The sequence below is a fragment of the Glycine soja genome, chromosome 14, assembly GCF_004193775.1.
Source record: "Glycine soja cultivar W05 chromosome 14, ASM419377v2, whole genome shotgun sequence".
Classification (NCBI taxonomy): Eukaryota; Viridiplantae; Streptophyta; class Magnoliopsida; order Fabales; family Fabaceae; genus Glycine; species Glycine soja.
Genome location: NC_041015.1, coordinates 3,675,446 through 3,697,946, shown reverse-complemented (window position 1 = coordinate 3,697,946; position 22,501 = coordinate 3,675,446). Strand labels below are relative to the sequence as shown.

The 22,501-nt window shown below is 30.4% G+C and overlaps 3 protein-coding genes across 5 annotated transcripts; all 3 read right to left on the bottom strand.

Annotated features, from left to right (window-relative positions):
* Positions 1-4: 4 nt before the first annotated feature.
* LOC114384310 (50S ribosomal protein L30-like) lies at positions 5-1,757 on the bottom strand. 2 transcript variants are annotated; one of them, XM_028343975.1, is made up of 3 exons: positions 1,600-1,757; positions 504-703; positions 5-411 (listed from the first exon to the last, which is right to left on the bottom strand). In XM_028343975.1, exons 2-3 carry the CDS (start codon positions 693-695, stop codon positions 280-282), a joined length of 324 nt encoding a protein of 107 aa, XP_028199776.1. In that variant the 5' UTR covers positions 696-703; positions 1,600-1,757; the 3' UTR covers positions 5-279. The 2 variants fall into 2 exon arrangements, with proteins under 2 accessions (XP_028199776.1, XP_028199777.1); XM_028343976.1 differs by having other exon boundaries at positions 504-697; positions 1,600-1,744.
* Positions 1,758-4,959: 3,202 nt separating this feature from the next.
* On the bottom strand, positions 4,960-9,716 carry LOC114384306 (homeobox protein knotted-1-like LET6). 2 transcript variants are annotated; one of them, XM_028343969.1, is made up of 5 exons: positions 9,238-9,716; positions 8,720-9,012; positions 8,072-8,321; positions 5,891-6,120; positions 4,960-5,361 (listed from the first exon to the last, which is right to left on the bottom strand). In XM_028343969.1, the coding sequence occupies exons 2-5, from the start codon at positions 8,975-8,977 to the stop codon at positions 5,164-5,166; spliced, it is 936 nt and encodes a 311-aa protein (XP_028199770.1). In that variant the 5' UTR covers positions 8,978-9,012; positions 9,238-9,716; the 3' UTR covers positions 4,960-5,163. The 2 variants fall into 2 exon arrangements, with proteins under 2 accessions (XP_028199770.1, XP_028199768.1); XM_028343967.1 differs by lacking the exon at positions 9,238-9,716 and having other exon boundaries at positions 8,720-9,117.
* Positions 9,717-18,478: 8,762 nt separating this feature from the next.
* LOC114384305 (plant UBX domain-containing protein 4-like) lies at positions 18,479-21,159 on the bottom strand. Its single transcript, XM_028343966.1, has 4 exons — positions 20,630-21,159; positions 20,045-20,360; positions 19,073-19,168; positions 18,479-18,977 (listed from the first exon to the last, which is right to left on the bottom strand). The coding sequence occupies exons 1-4, from the start codon at positions 21,088-21,090 to the stop codon at positions 18,594-18,596; spliced, it is 1,257 nt and encodes a 418-aa protein (XP_028199767.1). The 5' UTR covers positions 21,091-21,159; the 3' UTR covers positions 18,479-18,593.
* Between the last annotated feature and the right edge of the window lie 1,342 nt (positions 21,160-22,501).

The following is a 22,501-nucleotide window of genomic DNA, read 5'->3' as shown; positions in this document are numbered from 1 at the left end:
TGAGTTGTTTCCAAAAGAGAAAAGGCAATTATGGAATAAATTATAAATATTCCCAAACTAAAGAATATAAATAAATGAACACTTGCTACTAGCCAGGTTTCATGAGCAGAGGCCTGAATTTGACTAATGTTATCAGTAGAAAACACTACAGAATCATAGAATCAAACTATGACATGATCTTGAAAGCAAAATCTAGTCCATTTGAGACCAAAGCTTTAAACAATGGCATTAGATAGTTTTAGTAGCAAGAAGATAATATCTTTAAGAACGCAGAAGACTTTATAAAGCATCAGTAACCGAGGGAGGCTTGTGGCTTATGACCAACGGAGGCCGTAGAGCTCTGTGTGCTTCCTCCTTCTGCTTGCGTGCCTTGTACATTTCCTCTGTCTCGATAACAACTAACCTCTTGACCTATATTAATTACAAAGTTTACCAATGTTAGTATACAGAGGGATAAGTCATTTCAAGAAGAAAATGGACTTGTGTAGAGCTTTTGCTAAAACCTGTTGGAGCATTCCCCTAACTGTAGGTGTGTTCCATCGCATGACAGTTCGATTGCATTTGCGCAAGCGAAGTGCTTCCAAAGTGCGCCTATGGAGCCTCCTGGTCCCCGGAATACCCCTAACTAGAGTTATATAGATATTGGGGCTCCAAGCAATTGGCACACAGGCCTTATATGCCTTGAACGCATTCATGCCTTCAGCTTAAAATCAGAACAGCATTAAGAAACAAATCAAGTTAATATGTTTTTCATACTCTAACTAGATACCAAAATTTAACAATTATCGTAAAAAAATAGATAAAAAAACAAGTTTAAATAAAATCAGTCTTGATAAGAAAAGAAACAAAATCCACACACTTCATTCAACTGCAATACTGTATATTTGAAACTACTTGATGGAAGCAGCACAGAAAATCTTACCTTGAATAACTCACATTGAAGAAACCAGTTAGAGAGAGACAAAAGTATATGCAAATAAATAGTGAAGGAAATGTAAGGAAGCATTTATAAAACCTCCTTGCCATTGAAACAAGAAAAGATTAAAAAAGATGATAATAAAAGAGTGAGATTACACAGACACTCCACTAAAATTTCTTGAGATAACACATAGCATAACCCTCTTTTTATTTTTATTTTTAACGTTTAAAGCAACCACCTTAAAGGGGTACACGGTGTAATGTTTTCAAACAATTAAGGGAGTTAATATAATGTATAAGAGGCCTCGGCGTAATGTTCTTCAAACAATTAAGAAGTGTAGGGGTAAAAAAAAGAAGGGCGTCGGGAGAAAATTGACGAAACCTCATCAGGGGTGTCAGTGCAATTTACTCTAAAAGATATGTACAATGGCATTAGCTCAGGCATTTTATCAAACAGGTGGTAGGCAGACACGCAAGTTAGATAAATCACAAGAGCCGTTACAGCCCGGCCAACACAAGTTATGAACTACGATTCAACGTGATATAGGGTGACTCAATCATGGATTCAAACTAGAACATGATTGCAAATTGGAACCAACAAAGGGAATGAACTACTGAAAAAACAAACCAACTAAATGTAAATAGCTTCAGGTGAAGAATCAAAAAGAGAGAAAGGGTTACCGTAACGCGTGCGTGGGTGAGCGAAGAAGAACAATCACCCGAAAAGGTTATGGGCAGGAACCACTGACGGAAGTGATTGGGATAAAAAATAAGAAACCCCTAACGCACCCAACCAACAAAACGCACAGTTTAGACTTTTGTGCTAGGGGTCGGGGTAGGGTCGGATTATTTGGGATTATTCAACAGATTTTGAAGGAAAAAACTGTTTAAAAATAGAAAAAAAAAAAAAAGTTACACATTGGTGAGGTAAAAAGTTGGCTTAATTATAAAATTTTTACCATTCAAATTTTATTATTTTGTAAATTTTATTATTGAATTTTATTTTCAAAGATTTTATTATTCAAATTTTCAATTTCGATATATTTTATTATGTTGATAAAAGATTATTTATTTCAACCTTTGACATAAGTTATAATTTTAATCAATGTAGAAAGTAATTTTTTATATTGAGTATGACCATAATCTATATAGATAATCACTTTTCTACATAGATCACAACTATCAATGTACAAAAATATAGAACTATCAATGTACAAAAATATGGAAAAGTGATTTTTTTTATATCATTTTGTATGACCACATGCAATGGATGTAAATAGTCACCTTTAGCTTAATGTAATTTTTTTCCACCTGCAATTTTTTTATGAATAAATTTTGAGTTTTGAATGAATTAAATAAGTTTAAGAGATGAAAATTAAAAAGAAAATTAATTGATGAGTTTTGCATGCTTTCACGTAAATCTTTTTTTTTTTTTGACAGAGCTTTCACGTAAATCATAGAGACCTGAGTTTTTCACTTTGCTAACTGTGTCTGCAATTATTAGTTTTTAAATGAATGATCATGGTAAAATAAGAAATGTTGAGTAATATATTGTCTTTAATGTGTTTTTTAAGTTCTATTCGTGCGCGCGAGAGAGAGAAATTCAACGTTAATCAATTATTCATTATTACATATATGTTATCATATTAATTCTTGTAAAAATCATCTTTAAGATTAGTATAGAGAAATTTTGTCTTTAAATTTATTTTATGAACATTAATAAAAAGGAACTAATGTAGAACTAACTTGAAGATTATATATATAATATTACTAGGAGATTTATGAAAATGCTGGCTTGATGTACAATTTATTGTAGAATTTAGTATTTTATAAATTTGGATAGTAAGCTTCTCAGTTAAGTATTGAAGTTTTTTTCTCATTTAAAGAAGCATTTTTATTAGTTATAATATTATATTTTTTAATCTAATGAAAAAATGATTTTTTTTTCAAAATTATTAATATTTTTATAATTTTAACAACTTTTTTAACTGAATAATTTTAACAATTTAATTCTCAAAATTTTATTATAATATTTATTTTATATGTTCATAATAAGTATAAGTAAATATCACCCGTATCAGGCATGGGGCAACAGACTGGTACTTATATACAACATTTACACAACAATGTTTTCAAAAGATGTACAAATTTACAAGTTACTACATATGTTTGCATAAGGAAATTATAAAATGCTATTAGTCTTCATAGAAAGGCTTAACCCCATTAGGACCTATATCTAATACAATTGTATGCTACCTCGGTATAGCATGTAAAACAAATAACTAGTATCAAGCCCTACTATCAACAACATATGAAGTAGCAATCATTTGGAAATTGAAATATGAACGACATATAAAAAAAGATAGTATATTGAATCTTAATTAATATAGGTTTTTTGTTTTATACAGATATGATATTATTTTTCTATCTTAAATATACTTTATGAAAAGAAAAAAATCTTGTATTTTCTTAAAGTCCAATTAAACCATCAAAATATTACAAAATCATTTGTATGTAGATCCAAAGTCATGCATGAAAAGAGCTACAAATAAACAAAGTTCCCGCACCCTATATATAGTATTAATTAATCCAAAAATAATAATAACATATATGGACGTGAAATTAAGGACTTAGGTGACCAAATGAAGGTAAAAGAATATTTACTATTAAAAGCTTAAACAAAATAAAATGAGTTTCCTAAAAGATTGCAAAAAGCATTATATTTTCTAAAGTAGCATAATTATTTCTAAAATAAATATAAATATAACTCCCATACATTTTGTGTTTTTTTTAACGAACAGAGGAACATTCTAAAAGCACCATGTGTACGTGATCTAATCTAATGGAGCAATAAGTTGATGAGTTATTATAAATTTAAATCATGAAACTGTTTCCTCCATTGTCCAATTATGATGAAGAATTGTTTCTCTCCTCTTGGGAGGGGAACTCATGAATTTGGAGGAGATTTGTAGGATTAAAACTAATAATTTGGTTTTCTAGTGATGAAACTAATTGTCAAACATAACCTATAGACATGTGAATGAGATGATTGATGTGTAACACAAAAATTTGATCTATTTTATACCAAATTGCCATGATTAATTATAAAATCCTCATTTACTTTTTTCTCACTACCACTAATAAGACATCGATATATAATACATAAATGATCAATAAAATAACATTTAATTAATTAACTAATTTTGTTTACTGCATCAATTAATTAATTTTTGAGATTTTATAAATTCAAAGTTTTAAATACTTATGCTTTTGTACTTTATTTTTTTTTATCAATAATCGAATAGTATATGAATACCTGCTAATTGTTTTTAAATGTACACAGTTGTTCCTTTAAAAGAAAAAACCATCTTTACACACACCCCACTTAAAAAGGGCTTAAAAAAAAGGAAAAAAAATTCTTTTAGTGATGTAAAATCTACCTTTCTCTGTCCCTCTTTCCACATATCTATACACATATATACACCATTTTATACAAACCAATTTTATGTCTAATAATGATAATCTTTCTCGGTAATAATCACATATTCGTTGTTTTTTTTTCACACACAAATAAAAGAAACATTAGTTGGCTGCTCCAAATGATGGAAAACCATAGTTACAAGAAGCAACAACACGAAGGGTTCAATCATGAGGACCACATACCAACATTGTACGACCACAACATCTCTAACACAACAGACCATATTGCACATATAGTAGACATGCATCAAACATAAATCAAGAAATTTTTCGACAATGATAATTATAATTATATACAAGCAGTCAAACGCTGTTAATAAAAAAACAAGTCCTTTGCTCGATGAATCAATACCATTTAGCAATGCTAAAAAAACACATTCACTGAACAAATTTTTGACACATTAAAGACGATTTTGAATGGTCTCTTTAAAGTCAACGTCGTGAAAAAACAAAATAAATTATTTTTATCAATTTAATGCATTTCCATATGAAAACAAATTATTTTCATTAAATTAGGAAACAACACATACACAACATCTCTAGTGATCTCCACAAACAGTGTAGATAATAGAGCATATAGTTAGATTCACGCTCACTTACATAGATTGCAGTTCAGGGATAACAGAATTTTCATCCTGCTTTCTACAATTTAAAGTAAAACATTCATCAATGACACATTATATATAGCAACCTGGCGACCTAGGCAACTTAAAATAGATAGGGTTTTCTCGGCTAAGCTTTTGAATATTCTAGTAGAGGATTGAGTTAAAGAAGCATAGGCATGCCATCCATTGGAAATGGCTTGCACATAACATTTTCCATGTAGTAGTTAGTTGCATCCATCACGGCAAATTGCATATCCTCAGAAGGCTTCCAATGACGTTTTCTCTGATTGATGAACCAGTTGTTGATTTGTTTCAGATCTAGGCCTGTGGATTCTGCAAGTGCCTGCTTTTGAGATTCCTACATGTTTATCCAAGCACATTCACCATTGCCATAATATAAGATTAGTCATCGGATATATATAAATAGTAAACAAAACTTATGAATTAATTAATGCATAATTGGGTGTTGATACCAACATGCTAACAATTTAACGTTTCAATATTGAAATTCATATTACCAGGATTATTTTCTAATTAACACCAAAGGCTATAGCACCATCAAATGAGGCTATATTTTGGTGAAAATATAAAGGAAACAAGGTATTGAAATGAAAATATGAATATTTATCAGGATACACATTGTGAAGGCATGGTAGAAACTATAAAAAGAAGTACTGCTACCACACTCTATAATACGCACACGCTACTCTTGATTAAAGTATGTTGAAAAATACAAAATCATAGATGAGACTCATTTAAACATGAAGTGTGACCCATAAAATATGATTTTTAATAATTTTCAGCCAAATAATCAATGAAGAGTTTGTTAAAAAAAAAGGATTACTAGCATTTCTCTATGGTTTATAATGGATGTAGAACTTAGTTACCGAAGGGTATGGCCATTTATAATGCCTGTTCCACCAATCAAGTAGCTGTTGCCGAGCTTCCTTTGGCAACTTTCCATTCTTTTTCTTCTTCAAAAATTCCTTCTTGAGGCTCCCTAGATATCCACTATACTTGCGCAAAAGCTGGACTTTGAGTTCACGATCTTCAGCTTGAGAATCTAGGTTGTTTTCATGAACATCAACCTCATTCTGCGAAGATGTTTCACTTTGACCTTAAAATTGCCACAACAAAATGGAATAAAAATGAAAAGTTATCAGTAAAAACAATTCATGCAAATAAATATCCATCATGAAAATATTGACATCATAAAATTGCATGTCAGTTATAACTATTGGCATTTAAGACAGAAATAATACATCAAATAATTCTAAATCATACTAATCCCCTTACTAGATAAAGAAAGTATTTTTTATTTTCTAAGACATTAATTATATTTAGTTATTCAGTTAATTAGTACAATTTTCATAAAGTATTAAATGGATTAGTAGAATACTATGATAGGAAGATATAAAATTATTTTATTTTGATATATATATATATATATATATATATATATATATATATATATATATATATATATATATATATATCAATCAAACAAAGCATTATGTTAAGATTATATGTTCATTTTTCTGAATTATCAAATAACATGCATTACCTAAGAAATGACAAAAACAAGTTAAAAACTAAATTTCATTACAGTATTTTCTATATTACACACTAGCTTTGTTACTAAATAGGAGAAAGTTGCAAAGAAAATAACTGAACTTTAGATCAGTGCAAAATGTATCTCACCATGCTTTTAGATAACTTCATATTATAAAAGGCCATTCAAGAGTACAACCTTTACTAAAAAAGAAGTGAGCTATTATACACAAGAGATATGGTTCACTCTTAGAGCTAAAAATATAACCCTTTCATCCACCACCAGAGAACATACTAAGGAAGGGAATAACAAAATAATCATGCATACTCAAAATTTACATTTTTTTTTAATTAAGCTACAGAGGGAACAAATTGACAAGGAAACATATGACAACAGAAGATAAGACAAGGAGTTTCCTTTTTCAACTAAGTTCTTAAAGGGACTTTGACAGAGAGAGCCATGCATCTAAGTGAAGAGGATGAATTAAACAGAAAGAAGACTAATGCCTTGCAAAAGGTGACAACTCACTGAGTACGTAAGAAATAATGAGTAACACCAAGGTCACACGAACCATAAAGAAAAATCCCTTTAAAAAAATAACCGGAAAGCCATCAAGATTATCAGTGGGTCACTTAATTAAGCAGCAGCATTATTGGGGTACGAATAAACTTTTTATCATTAGAATAATAAAACAAAATCTCATTTTTCTTGATTTCCCCTCAAGCAGTAATATGGATTCATAATCGTTTTCAAACCTTTTGACCTAATTCAAACACCTTGGACCCATTATTATTAACATTCTTAAAACCAATGTAAAGGTTTTTAATCAAGTTCCTTTATAACTAATCACACTATTTATGATGAGAAAGGTAATTTGACTAACTCTTTTCAATTAATTCAGATGATAATATATAATAAACAAACAAACTTAGCATCACATCATTCTTAGTAAAAACACATTTATCCAGTACACGCAGGTGTGGTTTTCCTTTTTTTATTGGTATCAATTGCACCATCAGCTGTGTGGTTATCATTAATTACTCTACCACTTAATATTAATATTTAATACCAACATTAAGCTTTGAAAGACAATATTGCTTCTGAAGATCAGAGTTATGAGTACTAACTAGCTAGCAAGGTCATAGATCCCTTCAATGCTTGCAGCATATTTCCAGAGGGTTTAAAACTTTGAGACACAGAAGAACTACCACTAGCCTATGGGTAGCAAGTTAAACCGTGATTCATCATTACTTACTTAGCCTCTAACCAAAACCTTTCCACACAGGGTTGATTTCTAGTAATAATTTCATAGTAGTAAAACAACGATCCATGGTTGTGTTGCTAATTCATTCATATAGGTCACACGAGCATGGATTACTAATTAAGTTCACTCTCACACATACTGACACTCAATCTTTGTCACCCACTTCACTAAACAAGAAATCGCAGTCCATAATTGCTCCACAGTACTCAGAGAAGTGTAGGAACAAATAACGATTTAAGGGTAATTAATCACCAAAATCTGATGAAACTGCTAGGGCTTTGAGTTGACACTCAATTCTTGAGAAGAAAAGCATGGCTTCTTTGAAGGGTTTAGTGAGCTCTTGCTCATACTTAATGAGCATCTCACAGTAGGCCTCCATGAACTGGTCCAGAGCTGGATCTTCACCTATTGAACCACCTGTCCTTCCTGATGATGCATTGAAGGACTCACATTTGGCACATGACTCCTCTAAGCTAGCCACCACTTCAGGAGGTGCTCCAACCTATTAATACTCCACTCACACCATCAACACAAGAAAAACATGAAAATATATAAACAAAAATCGCAAAAAGAAAAACCACAACAGAAAATTTGAGTCCTCATGAAACCCATGAAAGAGAAGTAGAGATATGAGTGCAATTATAGTTTACAAGTTAACTGCAAGAGTGTATATATGATCATATAGATAAGGACTATTTTTTTATCGGAAATTATTTTTTGTTAATATTGTTAGCTTTTGTCTGCGGGAATTCGAACCCAGTAACTCTCTCCTTTTTTTCTTCCTTCACCACTAAACCAACCTTACATATTCTATATAAGGACAATTTGTGTTAGGAAGAAAGGGAAAGATATGTGTGTAATTTATGTGAATATGGAGAACAATTTAGAGTTCATCATCACCTTGAGGCAATTAAGGTAAGAGGACAAGAGACGAGGAAAAAGAGGGTGTGCCATGATTTTATCCCTCACACTGCAAGTGTCGGTGGGGTTGTGGTGGCTGTAGTGATGTTCCTGAGCGATATTGCTATTGCTAGTGACAGGTACCCTTCTATTATCGCTACTACTGCGCATTTGGGCATTACCAGAGTTGTTGTTGTTGTTACTGAGAGGCAGAGAAAGAAACTTCCTATTATTAGTTTCCATGTTCATCATGTCCATCTCAGAAAGCTCACTGCAACTGTTCCCTCCAAACCCTATCATAGTTTCAAAGTAATAATAAGTTGTGTAGTTAAAACCCTTGAAATGAATGAAAAAGAAAGTGCTCTTTCTCTTTTTGTTTCACTCTCTCTCTCACTGTAAAAAAATTAAAACTCCACATGCTACATATATAACATATGTATTTATTTTATGTTATAAAATAGTAATAGTAAAATAGGAATAGTAAAACCAATAGCTGTATGAGTATGTAGCTCTACTACCTCTTTGGCTTGGATCAGTTGTTCCTAGTTGCTAGTCCCCACCTTACTGTTTTCTCAAAAAGAGCACACTGCATATAATTGTCCAGAGAGTACTCCCGGAAATGAAGCTAAAAAATCTGAGTCCTTTATTTGTAGAAAACTCCAAAGAACCTAAATGGATAGTCAGTCAGAACAATAGGGATTTTTGGGCTCTTGGCTCTATAGCCTGTAAAAGGTGGTGGGAATCAGATTCAGATTCAGATTTCAGAGTCCTCCCCTTGGGAATGTGTAGTCTACCTTCTTCCTTCTGTGCATCAACAGTGTTGCTTTGCTTCTTATTAATCTCATTCTCTCTCTCTCTCTCAAACACTACTATCAGTGTGCTGTTGCTGTTGCTGTGTGTGTTGAATGCAGGTGGAGACACAGAGGCTACACGCAGGGTTAACGTGTGTGTCTGCAACTTAACTCAGAGTTTTCCTTCCCAATGAAATAAGATGTATCTATGTATGTTAATAATGTGAAACTCACCCTCTTAGCTAGCTAGGTCTATGCACTACTACTGTTTATGCGTAGTACTATTGTTGGCTATCTATCAGTCACACTCACATCATGAAATTAATGGAAATGAAGGAGAGAGAAAAAGTGTTTCACTCTTTCACTAAAATTATATCCAAAGTAAGAACAGTACTAGTATTAAGTACGTACTTATATGGTATGCTTCTTAATTATCTTATATTTATTCCATTTTTAACATGCTTAAGTGTTAAAATATTCTTAGGAATATTGGCAAGATTTATTTTATATATAGATGTGTAAGAATTAAGAAATAACTTTTGATAACAAAAAGGATTAAGTTAACTTTTTGGCAAGTACTATGTTAGATTGAGATGAGCACATTTTTTGTTAGTTTGATTGGAATCATATCAAAACTCAGTGGCTTAGAATAACGCAAAGTGCAAAAATCTGTTGACAGGAGTTAAATTTACGTTTTTTAAAATAAATTTAACGTGTATTATTAATTAAGTTACGTGAGATATGTTGATATTAATATAATAATATATAACATAAGATGAAAGGGTGTTTGGTTTAGTTTGGCTCTAATAAATTGTAGTGATAAAGAGAGGTGTTGGTGTGATTGAAAGGAATCAAACATCAACCGTCCATCGACACCTATCACCCATGTGATATTCCTTTGGGAGATATGATCTTTATCGCTCTCTCACACATACCACTTTTGCTTTAGTATGATGGAATTGGTATATATTAGCAACTATGAGGGTGGGTTAATAAGAGGAAGACGACACCGTTTTGTAAATTGGAATCCATGCAAAGACACACATATGTCAGAGGGGTCATGTCAATCTAATCAAATGAAAAAAAAATAGAGGAGAAAAGTGGGTTGGAAGAGGTAGACATAGCAAAAGAAGCCCATGTTATATAAGATGTTGCCCTCATTGTGGGACACTCCCTGCGTCCCTTCCTTTCAGTTCTTTACTATTGCGTTTCTTACCTTACCCTACACGAATGATTGACAATTTGACATATTGTGTTTTGCCATTTTCTTTGACAGTAAATAATATATTTAATTATAATACAAAATTTATATATATATCAAAAAGAAAATTATACTAACAGTCTAAAATATTTTTTACATTATTACTTAATCACAATTAAAATATATAATATATAATAAATTATAACTTATTTCTTATAAATAAAATCAAAGATGGTATTAATTATGATGTTTGATTATATTATTAATATATGACTATTAAACTCTTATATAATTTACTGGTGTCAATCCAATGGTGCAAAAATTTAAATAGTTTATATTAAATTTTCTATTCACTTTTTATCAACCTTATACACCAAAAAAAATCCCCATATTGTCTTTTTATAATAAATTATTGTATATAAATTAAGTTATCTATGAGAGAACCTTTAGTAAGTGAATTAGAGTAAATAATTTAATTAATTAATTAAATCTTATTATATAAAAATTTATATTATAAACTTGAATATAAATATATTAAAAAGTATTGTGATAAATTATACCAAAAATTATTTTCATGAATTAAAATAGTTTATGAAGCTATAAATTATTTTTATAAATTTAAATAAACTCTTAAACACTCCATAGTCATGAATACTTGTGGTTGAATAAAGTAATATAAAATATATTTTCTTCTAATATTTTATTAACTAAAAACCATTAATAATGAAAATAATATTTGATTATAATTCATTGATCAACAAATTTCATATTCTATGTAAAGTTATTAGTGACAGTGAAATAGTTCGTGATATTGGTATGATTTGATTTTCACATAATGTGTGTGTGAAGAGAGTGAAAAAATATCAAGTTATTTTAAAAAATAAATAAATAGTTATTTTTTATTTTCACATTGTATTTTTTTGGTAATTCAACAATAAAGAATAATCTTTCAAGAGTTATTTTCATTTTTATTCTTCATTTTTTTAAGGTATGATTACAACTCATCTTATTTTTATTAGGTTATCATGATATCGATATCAGATATTTATCCGTTTTATTAATTATTAATTTTTATTAAACAAATAAAACAAACTACCTTTACTGAATATCTTTTCTTAATCATATTTTTCATCTCACAAGACTCTAACATCTTAAATATGGGAATTGAGTTCAAACTCATATATTACAATTAACTATTAGATTAAAAGAAAATGAAAGAAAAAATAAAGAATAATATTTTTAAATATACCATTGACTTTAATTAGATTAAAGAGTTAATTCTCATCTTTATTTTTTTTATTTATCTAATAATTTTAACTAGTGACTTACATTCAATGGTTAGAATAAAAAAAATAAAGGATAGAGATAAAAAAAAACCCTTTCAGAGTTAATTTTTGGAATAATTTGAATATTTGATCACTCTTTTATACAAGATTACAGTAGATATGCATCGGTTAAGCATAATAGTATATATTTAATTTCTAACCATGTACATACAATAAAATTATTAGAAAAAGAACTCATTTCTTTAATCTGTTTTAAAAAATCACTTAAAATGTCTAAATATTCACAAAAAATAAATAGAAGAGAATATTTGCTTTTCTTTCACCCCCAACCTGCCCCTGTTTTCTATCTTTACCCCTATGTTAGACAATGGACATGGATGATTTGCGAAGAGTTTACGGAGTATTTCTCTCTCCCTCTCTCTCTCTCTCATTTCTTTTAATTTTTTAAAAAGTTAAATAAATTTTTAATGACATAATTTCTTAAAGTTAAATAATTTATTGTGTTAAAAATATAGTAGAGTAAAAAAAAATATGTTTTTAATTAATACAAAAACATTATATAATTTTTTATTTAAGTTTATTTATTTATAATTTTTTTTATTTCACTCTTTTTCTGCTCATAACAAATGGATAATTTTTTTTTGTATGCTATTTTTATTTTTATCCATTCAAATTCAAACAATATATGTTTATTCTATTTTTCTTATTTCTTTTCTATCTATTTCACCTCCGATTCGAACAAAACATTAATTTTTTAAACTAACATGTTGTTGGTAGTGAAAAACTGAATATGATTTTTTAAGTGAGATTTTGAGTTCAAATTTTCTTTATAAAAAATATAGTTAAAAGAAAAATATTAATTAAAAAAATTGATAAATATTTTCACGTTATTTTCATGATAATTAAAAAAAAAAAACATTAATTTGTGGGTGGTGAGTTGATCTCCCTGCTAAGTCCCATCCTCACGGGATGATATGGTGTAGTTTACTTACTATCCTTAGCCAACCATGCAATGCCATGAAGTCCACAGAATCGCGCAGAATCAATGCTGAATTTATCTACCAAATATCATAATGTCAACCTCGAACAAGAGAATTCGGATTCTATAATTCCAAGACATGGATAGGATATCCTTATACACGTTTAATAACATAAATGCTTTAGAACTTACTGTTACTAACGTATGATTTACTATTCACAGACATGATAAAGTAGCTTGTTCCACTTGTACCCTATGGTTGACAAATTTCATCAATTAAGTTTTTAATAAAATTAAAAGATATCCATACTTTTTTTCCCGATGGTTGATGATATATATAAGATGTTTATGTTTACGTGAGATGTCTCTCAATTGTACCACTATAACAATATTCGAAAATTTAGTGTCAAAATAATGTATATATCTTAATTAAAAAATAAATAAATAAAAGGCGGAAGGAAATTAAGGAGATCTCGATTCCATTTGAAGGAAGTGTCTTTTATCTGAAGGATTTTCTGTATTAATTTCTTTTTTTATTTTGGTGTTAGAATGTTTTTCTTGTATTTAAGAATATGATAATTAATCAACACGTCATTGTTAGACTGACACTCAACCATTTTAGATTTGAAACTAGTGGACAAAAAAATTAAATTATATTTCAAGACTTAAATTTTAAAGACTTATTGAAAAACTCATCTAATGCAAACAAACAACGTAATAACAAAGAGAGTAAGCCTGAAGGTTTCTGGTTGATTCAATTGGATTGACTTCGAAATCAATATATGCTACTATGCTTCATGAAATAAGATTTTCTTCATGGGGCAGTTAGAATGAAATAAGATTGTTATTTTCTTTACATTCAGTGATGTTGCAAAAAGAAAATCAGCTCAAAAATGAAAAGTTAACAAAATAATATAATGACTAATGACTAGCTGATTAGATTCGTAGACGTTTCACTTTTTCTGATAGACAAATCAATTTTTATTTTCTCTGACAAAACATTCTTGCTATCAAATTGTAGGCTCGAGGCCAAATCTGTATAAAGGTTATAATGACGCAAACGTTGGATCAATCTAAATCAACACAAAAGAATTAGACTTACAAGATTAGATCGTTACATGGAAATATAAACTGATATTAAGACCATCAAAATAGGTTCAATTTATTGACCCAACTTGCTTAATTGTGTAATCAATTATCCTAAACAAGCTTTCTATTTTATTGATCTATTTAAATTCATTGTTCTTCATTTATTTTATGCAGCTTGTTAAAGTTTATATATATATATATATATAAACCACAAATATCTTATAGAGAAAGTAATTTTTATTTGAGTTGATTTGATTAGAACCATCATGCACAATAAATCTCTTAGAGTATGCCAACAAATACATATTAATAGTCAAAATCATGTAAGTTAAAATAATTTTACTTGAATAATGTATCCAATAGTAGTAATAGTATATATTTGAAGGATTTTTTTTTTAAGTAGAACGTTTATTAAGAATATCATGTAATTTTTAATATTTTATGTAAGTTCTTTATGAGTTATTGGCATTTTAAAATTACATTTAAATTGCGTAATGCAATTACTGATTATTGACTTTGATATTTAAGTTTATTAAAAAAGTAGTTGATTGTTTTCTTGTATAACAAGTTTCATTTAAAAAGCAGATTTTTTAAGTCATATAAATTTACCTCAAACACGTTCGGCTGATATTTTATCAAATTGTAAAAATTTGTGGACTAGTATTTTGGTGCAGTTCATTTAATCTGTTAGAACGAGGTAAGCTGGGCTAATCAAAGTAGGATTCACCAATTAAAAGTAAAAAAAAAAGAAAGAAACTATAAAACCTTAAGGAAACATATTCACATCCTATTTAATTCCGTTCATGCAGTTATATATTTCAGATCAATTATAAACTAATACATGATAAGGTTAAACATCTGTTTTTTTTTTTTGTGATAAACATCTATTTCTGGGCCTTTTGGCGAGGTAACTCCGATTTTACTTCCAGCACCTATTTGTTTCCTTCCTGCACCCCATAGAAAACATAACGGACAAATATGTCCTTCCTTCCCCGTCTCCACCTCTTGCCACCCACCATGAACCACCCAAACACCATTGTGGCCAATGCGGTGTTGAGCCATCTCACTCTAGCGCAACCAAACCCAACCCTAACCATACATAATTACACCGCCATTCATCATCCTAACCCACATATGCATGCGTGACCACTCACCCATACTCTTTTGGGAAAAAAGTTATTTTTTTGAAATTGTGCTAACATAATTCCATTAAAGCATTTCCGGAATGGATGTTGTTTTCCGGAGTGCTAACATAATTTTGGAAAAACATTTCCGGAATTTATTAGAGAGGTAGTAGTTGACAAAAAAAAAAAAAGAAAAAAACAGTCGTAGTTGACCAACAGAATAGAAAATATGTCAAACTCTTTCCACTCTTATTTTATGCCAAGGAATTGTGATATTCCGTATGAACAGTTTGGCATGAAAGCCATACAAATGAATTTGCAATCAATCATTGGATGAGAAGAGAAAACACGAAATAGCTAAAAATATACCAGAAAGTAAACAAAAGTTAATATTACGTCATTTTGTAATATTCACATGGATAGAATTCGTACAAAAATCAACTTCTTTTCATATTCATTCAATTGTTCGTTATCTTCGTCTCATTTTGTCTTTATTGCTTTGATCATTTACACTGTGTTTGGAGGGAAATTGAGAGGAGGAAAGAAGGGCAAAAATAAATCTCTTCCACTATTTATTTTGAGTAGAAATAAAGGAGAGGAATGACTTTTCGTGGGTTTCATATGATTTGACTTCCATCCAAAAATATCATGAAATAGGACTAAAATTTGCTCACACGAAAGCAAAAGCAAAATGACATTCGTACTATTTTGTGATGTTCTGCTCCTTCACCAAACAGGCCATTGCTCTACTTGAGTTGTGGAATATCAAAGCCTTTGTATTGTCATTTTCATTCCTCCTTTGTATTGTCTACATGAAATTGCTTGTCAAACAATTATGAGGTATTGATCTAACAAGTTTTTCCTATAGACATGCCATCCTTGGCAACTACTTAACACTGTTTATCGACTATTTACACTTTAGCCAGATAATACTGGTGCACGGCACAACGAGTTAGATACCCCCCCCCCTCCCTCTTGAAGATCCAAGTGTCTCTTGATACTAGATCAAAGACAGTAATGGAGGGCACTATTTTTTATTTTTTTTTTGCCAGCGAACAAAGGAGAGAAGAGTTTTAGATTCAGCCCACAAATAAATTATTTTTATATGACATTAGTATGAAGTACTCATTAATTTTATTGATAATTAATATTTACATAAAAATTTAATTGATCATTATTAGTAAAGTTTTTTTTTCTAATCATATTTTTTAATCCATAATACTCGAATAAGAGGTCTTAATTAAAAAAATCGAACTCAACTTCACATAGATCAATGATTTGTTAATCTCACAAATGGATTGAAAGTAATGGAAAGTTTTTTTTTTTTTTTTATGATTAGAATAACAAAAATATTCCTATCATATTTTATTACTTATTTAGAGTATGGATGTCGTCTTACACACATGTAGAGAGATAAAAAAGATCAAATTAGCAAATTTAACAACTATTATATTGTTAACGGAATAATTTTTTTTAAACTCGCTGTTGGATTTAAAGTTCTTTTCACATGTATCACATGTAAAATTTTATATTAATACAAAATTATTTGTTATTTCGTTCATATAGATTAAAATCAATGTAACATAAATATTTCAGAATATACTAACAAATGAATAATTTGATTATCTTTTTATTATTATTTAATTTTGACATAATTTGACACAGACGATCTTGATAATATATAGATATGATTAACAGTTGGATCAATAAAAATTACATCCTATATTAATTTATAAAAATAATGTAATAATTGGAAAAATTACACCTACTATGATTTAATCTCTCTCTTATATATATATATATATATATATATATATATATATATATATATTCCTTTCATTTTATTTCTACTTAACAACTTAAAATAATGCCACTTTCAACTTTTTTTCCTTCCTTTCCTTTCAATTTATTTCATTAACTAGACATACCAAAGAAAAAAGTGCTATAACCCATAAGAAAAGCAACCATCATTATTGTTCAATAAGAAAAGGTAATAAAAATAAAAGATAGATATGTTAATTTTGTAACAAAATAAAAACTCTAGTAATTAACAAAATATTTTGTATGTTTATTTTTTAATTAATTTTATTCATATGATTAAAATACAGATTTTGATTTCTACCAAAATAGTACAGATTTTGATAGAGCCCATATATAATCCTTTCACATGAAATTAATAAGTCGGAACACATTGATGTAGATAGTAACTCAAAAAATGTTTACAACATATTAACAATTGATTTCATTTTTCTTGTGTTTTATTTGGGAATCATTGAAGAAAGAAAAAACAATTAGAGTGTAAAAATCTGTTAACTTCTTAAAATCACTTAACCAAAACATAAGTTGAACTACACATCAACCTGCGCAATGCGCTGGGGTACACCTGTTTCTGGGCCTTTTACATACTGTTTAGTGTTTGCATATAACTTTTCAGAGACTTCGATTTTGCTTTATACAAGGTTGGGCTCCCTCAATCTTTCCGTTTTTCCGATGGTCTTTATTTGTAAATTACATAAGGGCACTACTACGTGCACCCTTCACATCTTTCCAATTTTACCCTTTTTTGGAAAAAATATTCCTGACAAATTAATGGTGAAAGCAAGAATTGAACGGTGACTTTTAGGTTTTGTTATTTTACCAACTAATCAAATGAGTCAATTACATTATAAAATAAATAATGTTATTATACATAACAAAATTTAAATAATAAATTATGACAATTAATTTTGATATAACTCATACGAATTATATTTTATTATAAAAAAATATTTATTATTACAAAATTTAATATATATTAAATTTTAGTAAAAAAAAAATTAATACACAAACGAATAATTTAACATATTAATAATTAAACTTTAAGTAATTAAGAAAAAAACAAAAAACCAACACAGATGAATTTCACCCCTATGCTTTATAGGGATGAACTTTATACATACGGATTAACTTCATCCGTATAATTCATACGGATCAAGTTGATCCGTATGTGAAAAATCTACTTACGAATCATCACTCAATCAAAAAAAGCAACTTAAAAAGAAACAAGTCAAGAACATTTCGGGCATTAATAAAAAATGCTAGGTGCACCTAACAACACCCATTACATAATCTACTTTCAGGCTTTTTCCACCCTTTTTCACGAATTATGTTAAAAACAGTTGCAGTTTTCAACCAACTACCTTACGGGGTGATTGTGGCCTAACAAAATTTTAGGCACTAATTTTCATAGTAATTTTGTCTCGATTCACACAACATTTCTCTTATAAAAGCAAATTTAGGATAAGGAATCTACTAACAATGAACATTTTTATCAAATTCACTAATAAAATATAAGTAGATCAATCAATGTTTAAGCATAAAAATAGTAATTTCAAGTCGACTGAAAATAGAATCTGGTAAACAACCTACAACTTTTGGATGACAACTGAGTTGGCAATACCAGCTTGTTCTATAGTCTGGTCCAAATTAGCGAGTTGTTTGGGAGGAAAACCCATTGACTGCAGTTGGTAACTTCTTACACCCCCGGGTCTTGATGCATCAATGAATGCTCGAACATCTCGGATTGTATGATGGTGATTGAAGCGAGAAACCATGCGTGTGCCATCAGCCAACCTCAGCTGGATTGATGTCACTGACTGTGCCTCATCTACAATTAAACCCATTGTTGGCAATGGAGCAGTACTTGGTGAAGCACCAGTTGTTTGAATAGGTTCATCATTGCTGGAGCTGGTGCTACCTAAAGTTCTTCCAACACCCTGGAAAGCACGATGGCGTGGCTTCACTGGTTCCTGCATACATTTTGGCAAAAGGAAAAAGAAAATGTAAAAACCTTAAATAGGATGATAGATAGATGCAAAAAACTAGAAAATAGAAAAGGGAATACAGGGTAGTCTTCATCCCGCCTTGTGAGGTTGACATGGACAGCAGTCCTCCTATCTGCTGGCTCAAGCTCTTTGGGACATTCGGACTTCTTTATGCTCTATATTGAGGTAAACAAATGATTAGCATGCTCTATATTGGGACAGCTTTCACACATTGCCGTGCTGAAAGCAGTATTAACTTTAGTGTACTTGAAAGAGCTTATTTAAGCTTATTTTATGACATGAGCACTTGTATAAATATTTGAAAGAGCTTATAAAAATAGCCTGACTGTTCATGAACTTTTTTTAAAAAAATTGTAAGCTTATTTCAATAAGTTATTCAACATAGCTTATAAAAATAACTTACAACTTATAAGAAAACAAGCTAGCCCTATTTCCTCTTTCATTCAATAAGCTTATAACGTATAAATAAATGCTTATTTGATAAGCACTTAAATCCTATCTGGATTAACTTTTCAATAGACATTCATAGGAGAAGAAAATAAAAAGGTAAAATGAATTAAGCTTTTCTAATAAGTTAAGATTAGCTCATGCCCAACAGCACAAGTCAAAATCCACTTTTGGAGAAGTTAAATGACAGAAGTTCAATAAATAAACTTATGCACGAGGTTTTAAATTGCGACTGTGGTTTCATCAATTTTCATGATATTATGGAAAGTTGCAACAACTGCGGTCACAATTGCAGCCACATACACTTCAAGAAACCTTGATACTGCAGCCAAAATCACTATCACCAACCTCTTATTAAAAACTTAAGCATAACAAAGTTTTAAAATTCTTATTTTTCCTTTTCTTATTTCCTTCTCCTATGAATTGGCTTATAGAAAAAATTTATGTAAACAAATCCTTATTCAATAAACACACTTAATTAAACTATTTCCCCAAATGCACATGCACCCTCAGAAGATAAACATAAGATATGAATAAAAGCCTACGAACAAGAGCTTTTGGAAGCAAAAGTAATGGCAAACTACCTCCAGAAACGGTGCGTTTTGCGGATCATCCAACCTCCGTAGAGGACCATCATTGACAGAGAACCCATTCCTCCAGAAAGTGACAGTGTGGGTAACTTCCTCTACACGCTGAGGAGCAGGAGCAGCAGCAGCAGCAGATGGCAATCTCTCTCCAGAGAGCAACCTCGCCGTGCCACTAAAACTTCCCGACCTCGACGAGCTTCGAGGATTCTCCGGAGGTGCATCAACAGCAACCTGCCTCGCTTGATCAAAGATATCATCCACACTGTTGTTGTTGTTGCTGTTTCCTCTGGTAGGATCTCGAACAAGCATCCCACTGCATGTAGCATCAAATATATAAACACATTACAACGAAAAAAGCCACATTGGATCTTATTATCTCACAATCGTAGTCTTAGAATACGAATTTGGTCCTAACTCAACAGGTTGTCCCTCATATATTCTATTTTGGTCATATCACTATTCATATGTGAAATCTCTAGCATACCTCATTTACCAGGCTACCCAACACAACTAAGGTGGGCCAGGGGTGATTGCAATTAAGGCGACTTTCCAACAATTAATATAATCAATTTACATGAATACCTCTTTTCGCCGCCGGTGTAGTACTCGTCGGGTTCGAAATCGGGATCGGAATCGGAATCATCATCGCGGGAGGAGCGTTTGAGATCGCCGAGAGTGCGAATTTTGCCTTGGCGGCTGGTGGAGGGTTTCTTGCCGAGAGACCTGCGGGATCGGAGCTCGTAGGGCGTGCGAGTCGGCGACGGAGACGGCGAAGGAGACCTGGAAGGGTTGAAGTCCGGGGAGTGAGAATCGGAGGGAGGGGAAACGGAGTTGGGGTTTGGGTTTGCGGCGACAACGACGTCGTCGTTTTGAGGGATGAGAGGGTTGTTGGCGTTGTCGAGGAAAGTGGAAACGGCGGCGTCTAGGTCGAAATTGTGGCTCTCCAAAAAGAAAAGGGCTTCTTCTTTGGAAGAGGAAGTGATTTCGCAGAAGGAGTTCACCAAAGTGGCGTTACAATCGGGATTCTCTTTCTCTCCTTCCATCTTTTTTCTTTTTCTTCTCTCTGTTCCTTTCTCACGCACACTTCACAGAGTCTTTTACAATCTCCTACGTTATATATATATATATACACACACACACACTACCTCACTTGCCACGCAATCAGTCATACGACACCGTTTTCTACACTTTTTCAGTTTTCGCTTTATTTCTTCAACTCTCGCTGGCCACAGCCGGGTACCTTGCGTGGACTGTTGGGAACGCAAATCATCTCTTATCAAATTATCAATCTTCATTAACGCAGCTTTTTATAAAAAAATAAAAATAATATTTTATACAAAATAAAAATATCTTACCCATATCTTAAGTGAGAGTATTTTTAAGAATGATTTACGAGGGATAACATGTTGAATGACTATCCTGTTGAGTTATTCTTCAATGACTATGATATTAATCCTAAGAATTCTTCACATCCTGAGAATAATAAAATAGTCCTTCAAACAAAAATTTCTAAGAGTTATATTTGATATTTGATTTTCTTATTTATTTATCTTTTTTAAGTTTTAATCTATCATTTCCATCTTTATTTTTAAATTGAATTTCAATAACTTTTTAAAGAAAATAGCAATAATTAAAAAAAATATTGTAGGACATGTAACTTTTTTTTATCATAAATTTAAAATATAATTTATATATTTAAACATTTATTTTTATAAATTTTAGTTATATAAAAATAAATGTTTTTTAGGACTAGTCTTCCCACTACGTGATTAATTAAAGGTGAAATTTTCATTGAGAGATGTTTCTATATTTAATGTTGGAGAATATTCTGAATAGAATTGTTTTTAAAAAAAATCGTGAAAAGTATTTTTATTTTATTTTAATTTCCTCAAAATATTTGCTCTCATTTATCACAAGTAATTATTGTGAAAATCTATTTGTCTTTTGATGTGTTTTTTGGTAATGTTTGTGAATTATGACCTTATAATTTGACTTTTTCAATTATATGGGCCGAAACTTATCTAAGATGTCTATTGGATTCAAATTAAAGGAAGAACTCACCTTTTTTACATTATAATTGTTTTACTTTGGAAAAACTAATCTGAAAACTAAAATTAAAAAATAATTTAAGATAGTATAAAATGTGATATTTTCATATATTATAATTGAAGGAAACACTTTGCATCTAAAGAAGACTAATCATCCAACCACATGCCAGACACCAGTTATTTATCCTTATTTAGTTACATGTTGTGTTTTACAATCATATAATGTATCCCTTAATTGGCTTACAAGATCAAACATAAGACAGTAGATCGATATTACACATGGACCATAAGGAAGCCACTGAAGTAAAAGACAATTAGTTCACATCATGTGAGACGGTAAAAAAAAGTTTCCAATGGCTATGTTTTGCTGAAATTTGAGCCAAAGGTGACTTCATGTCCTTTTCTT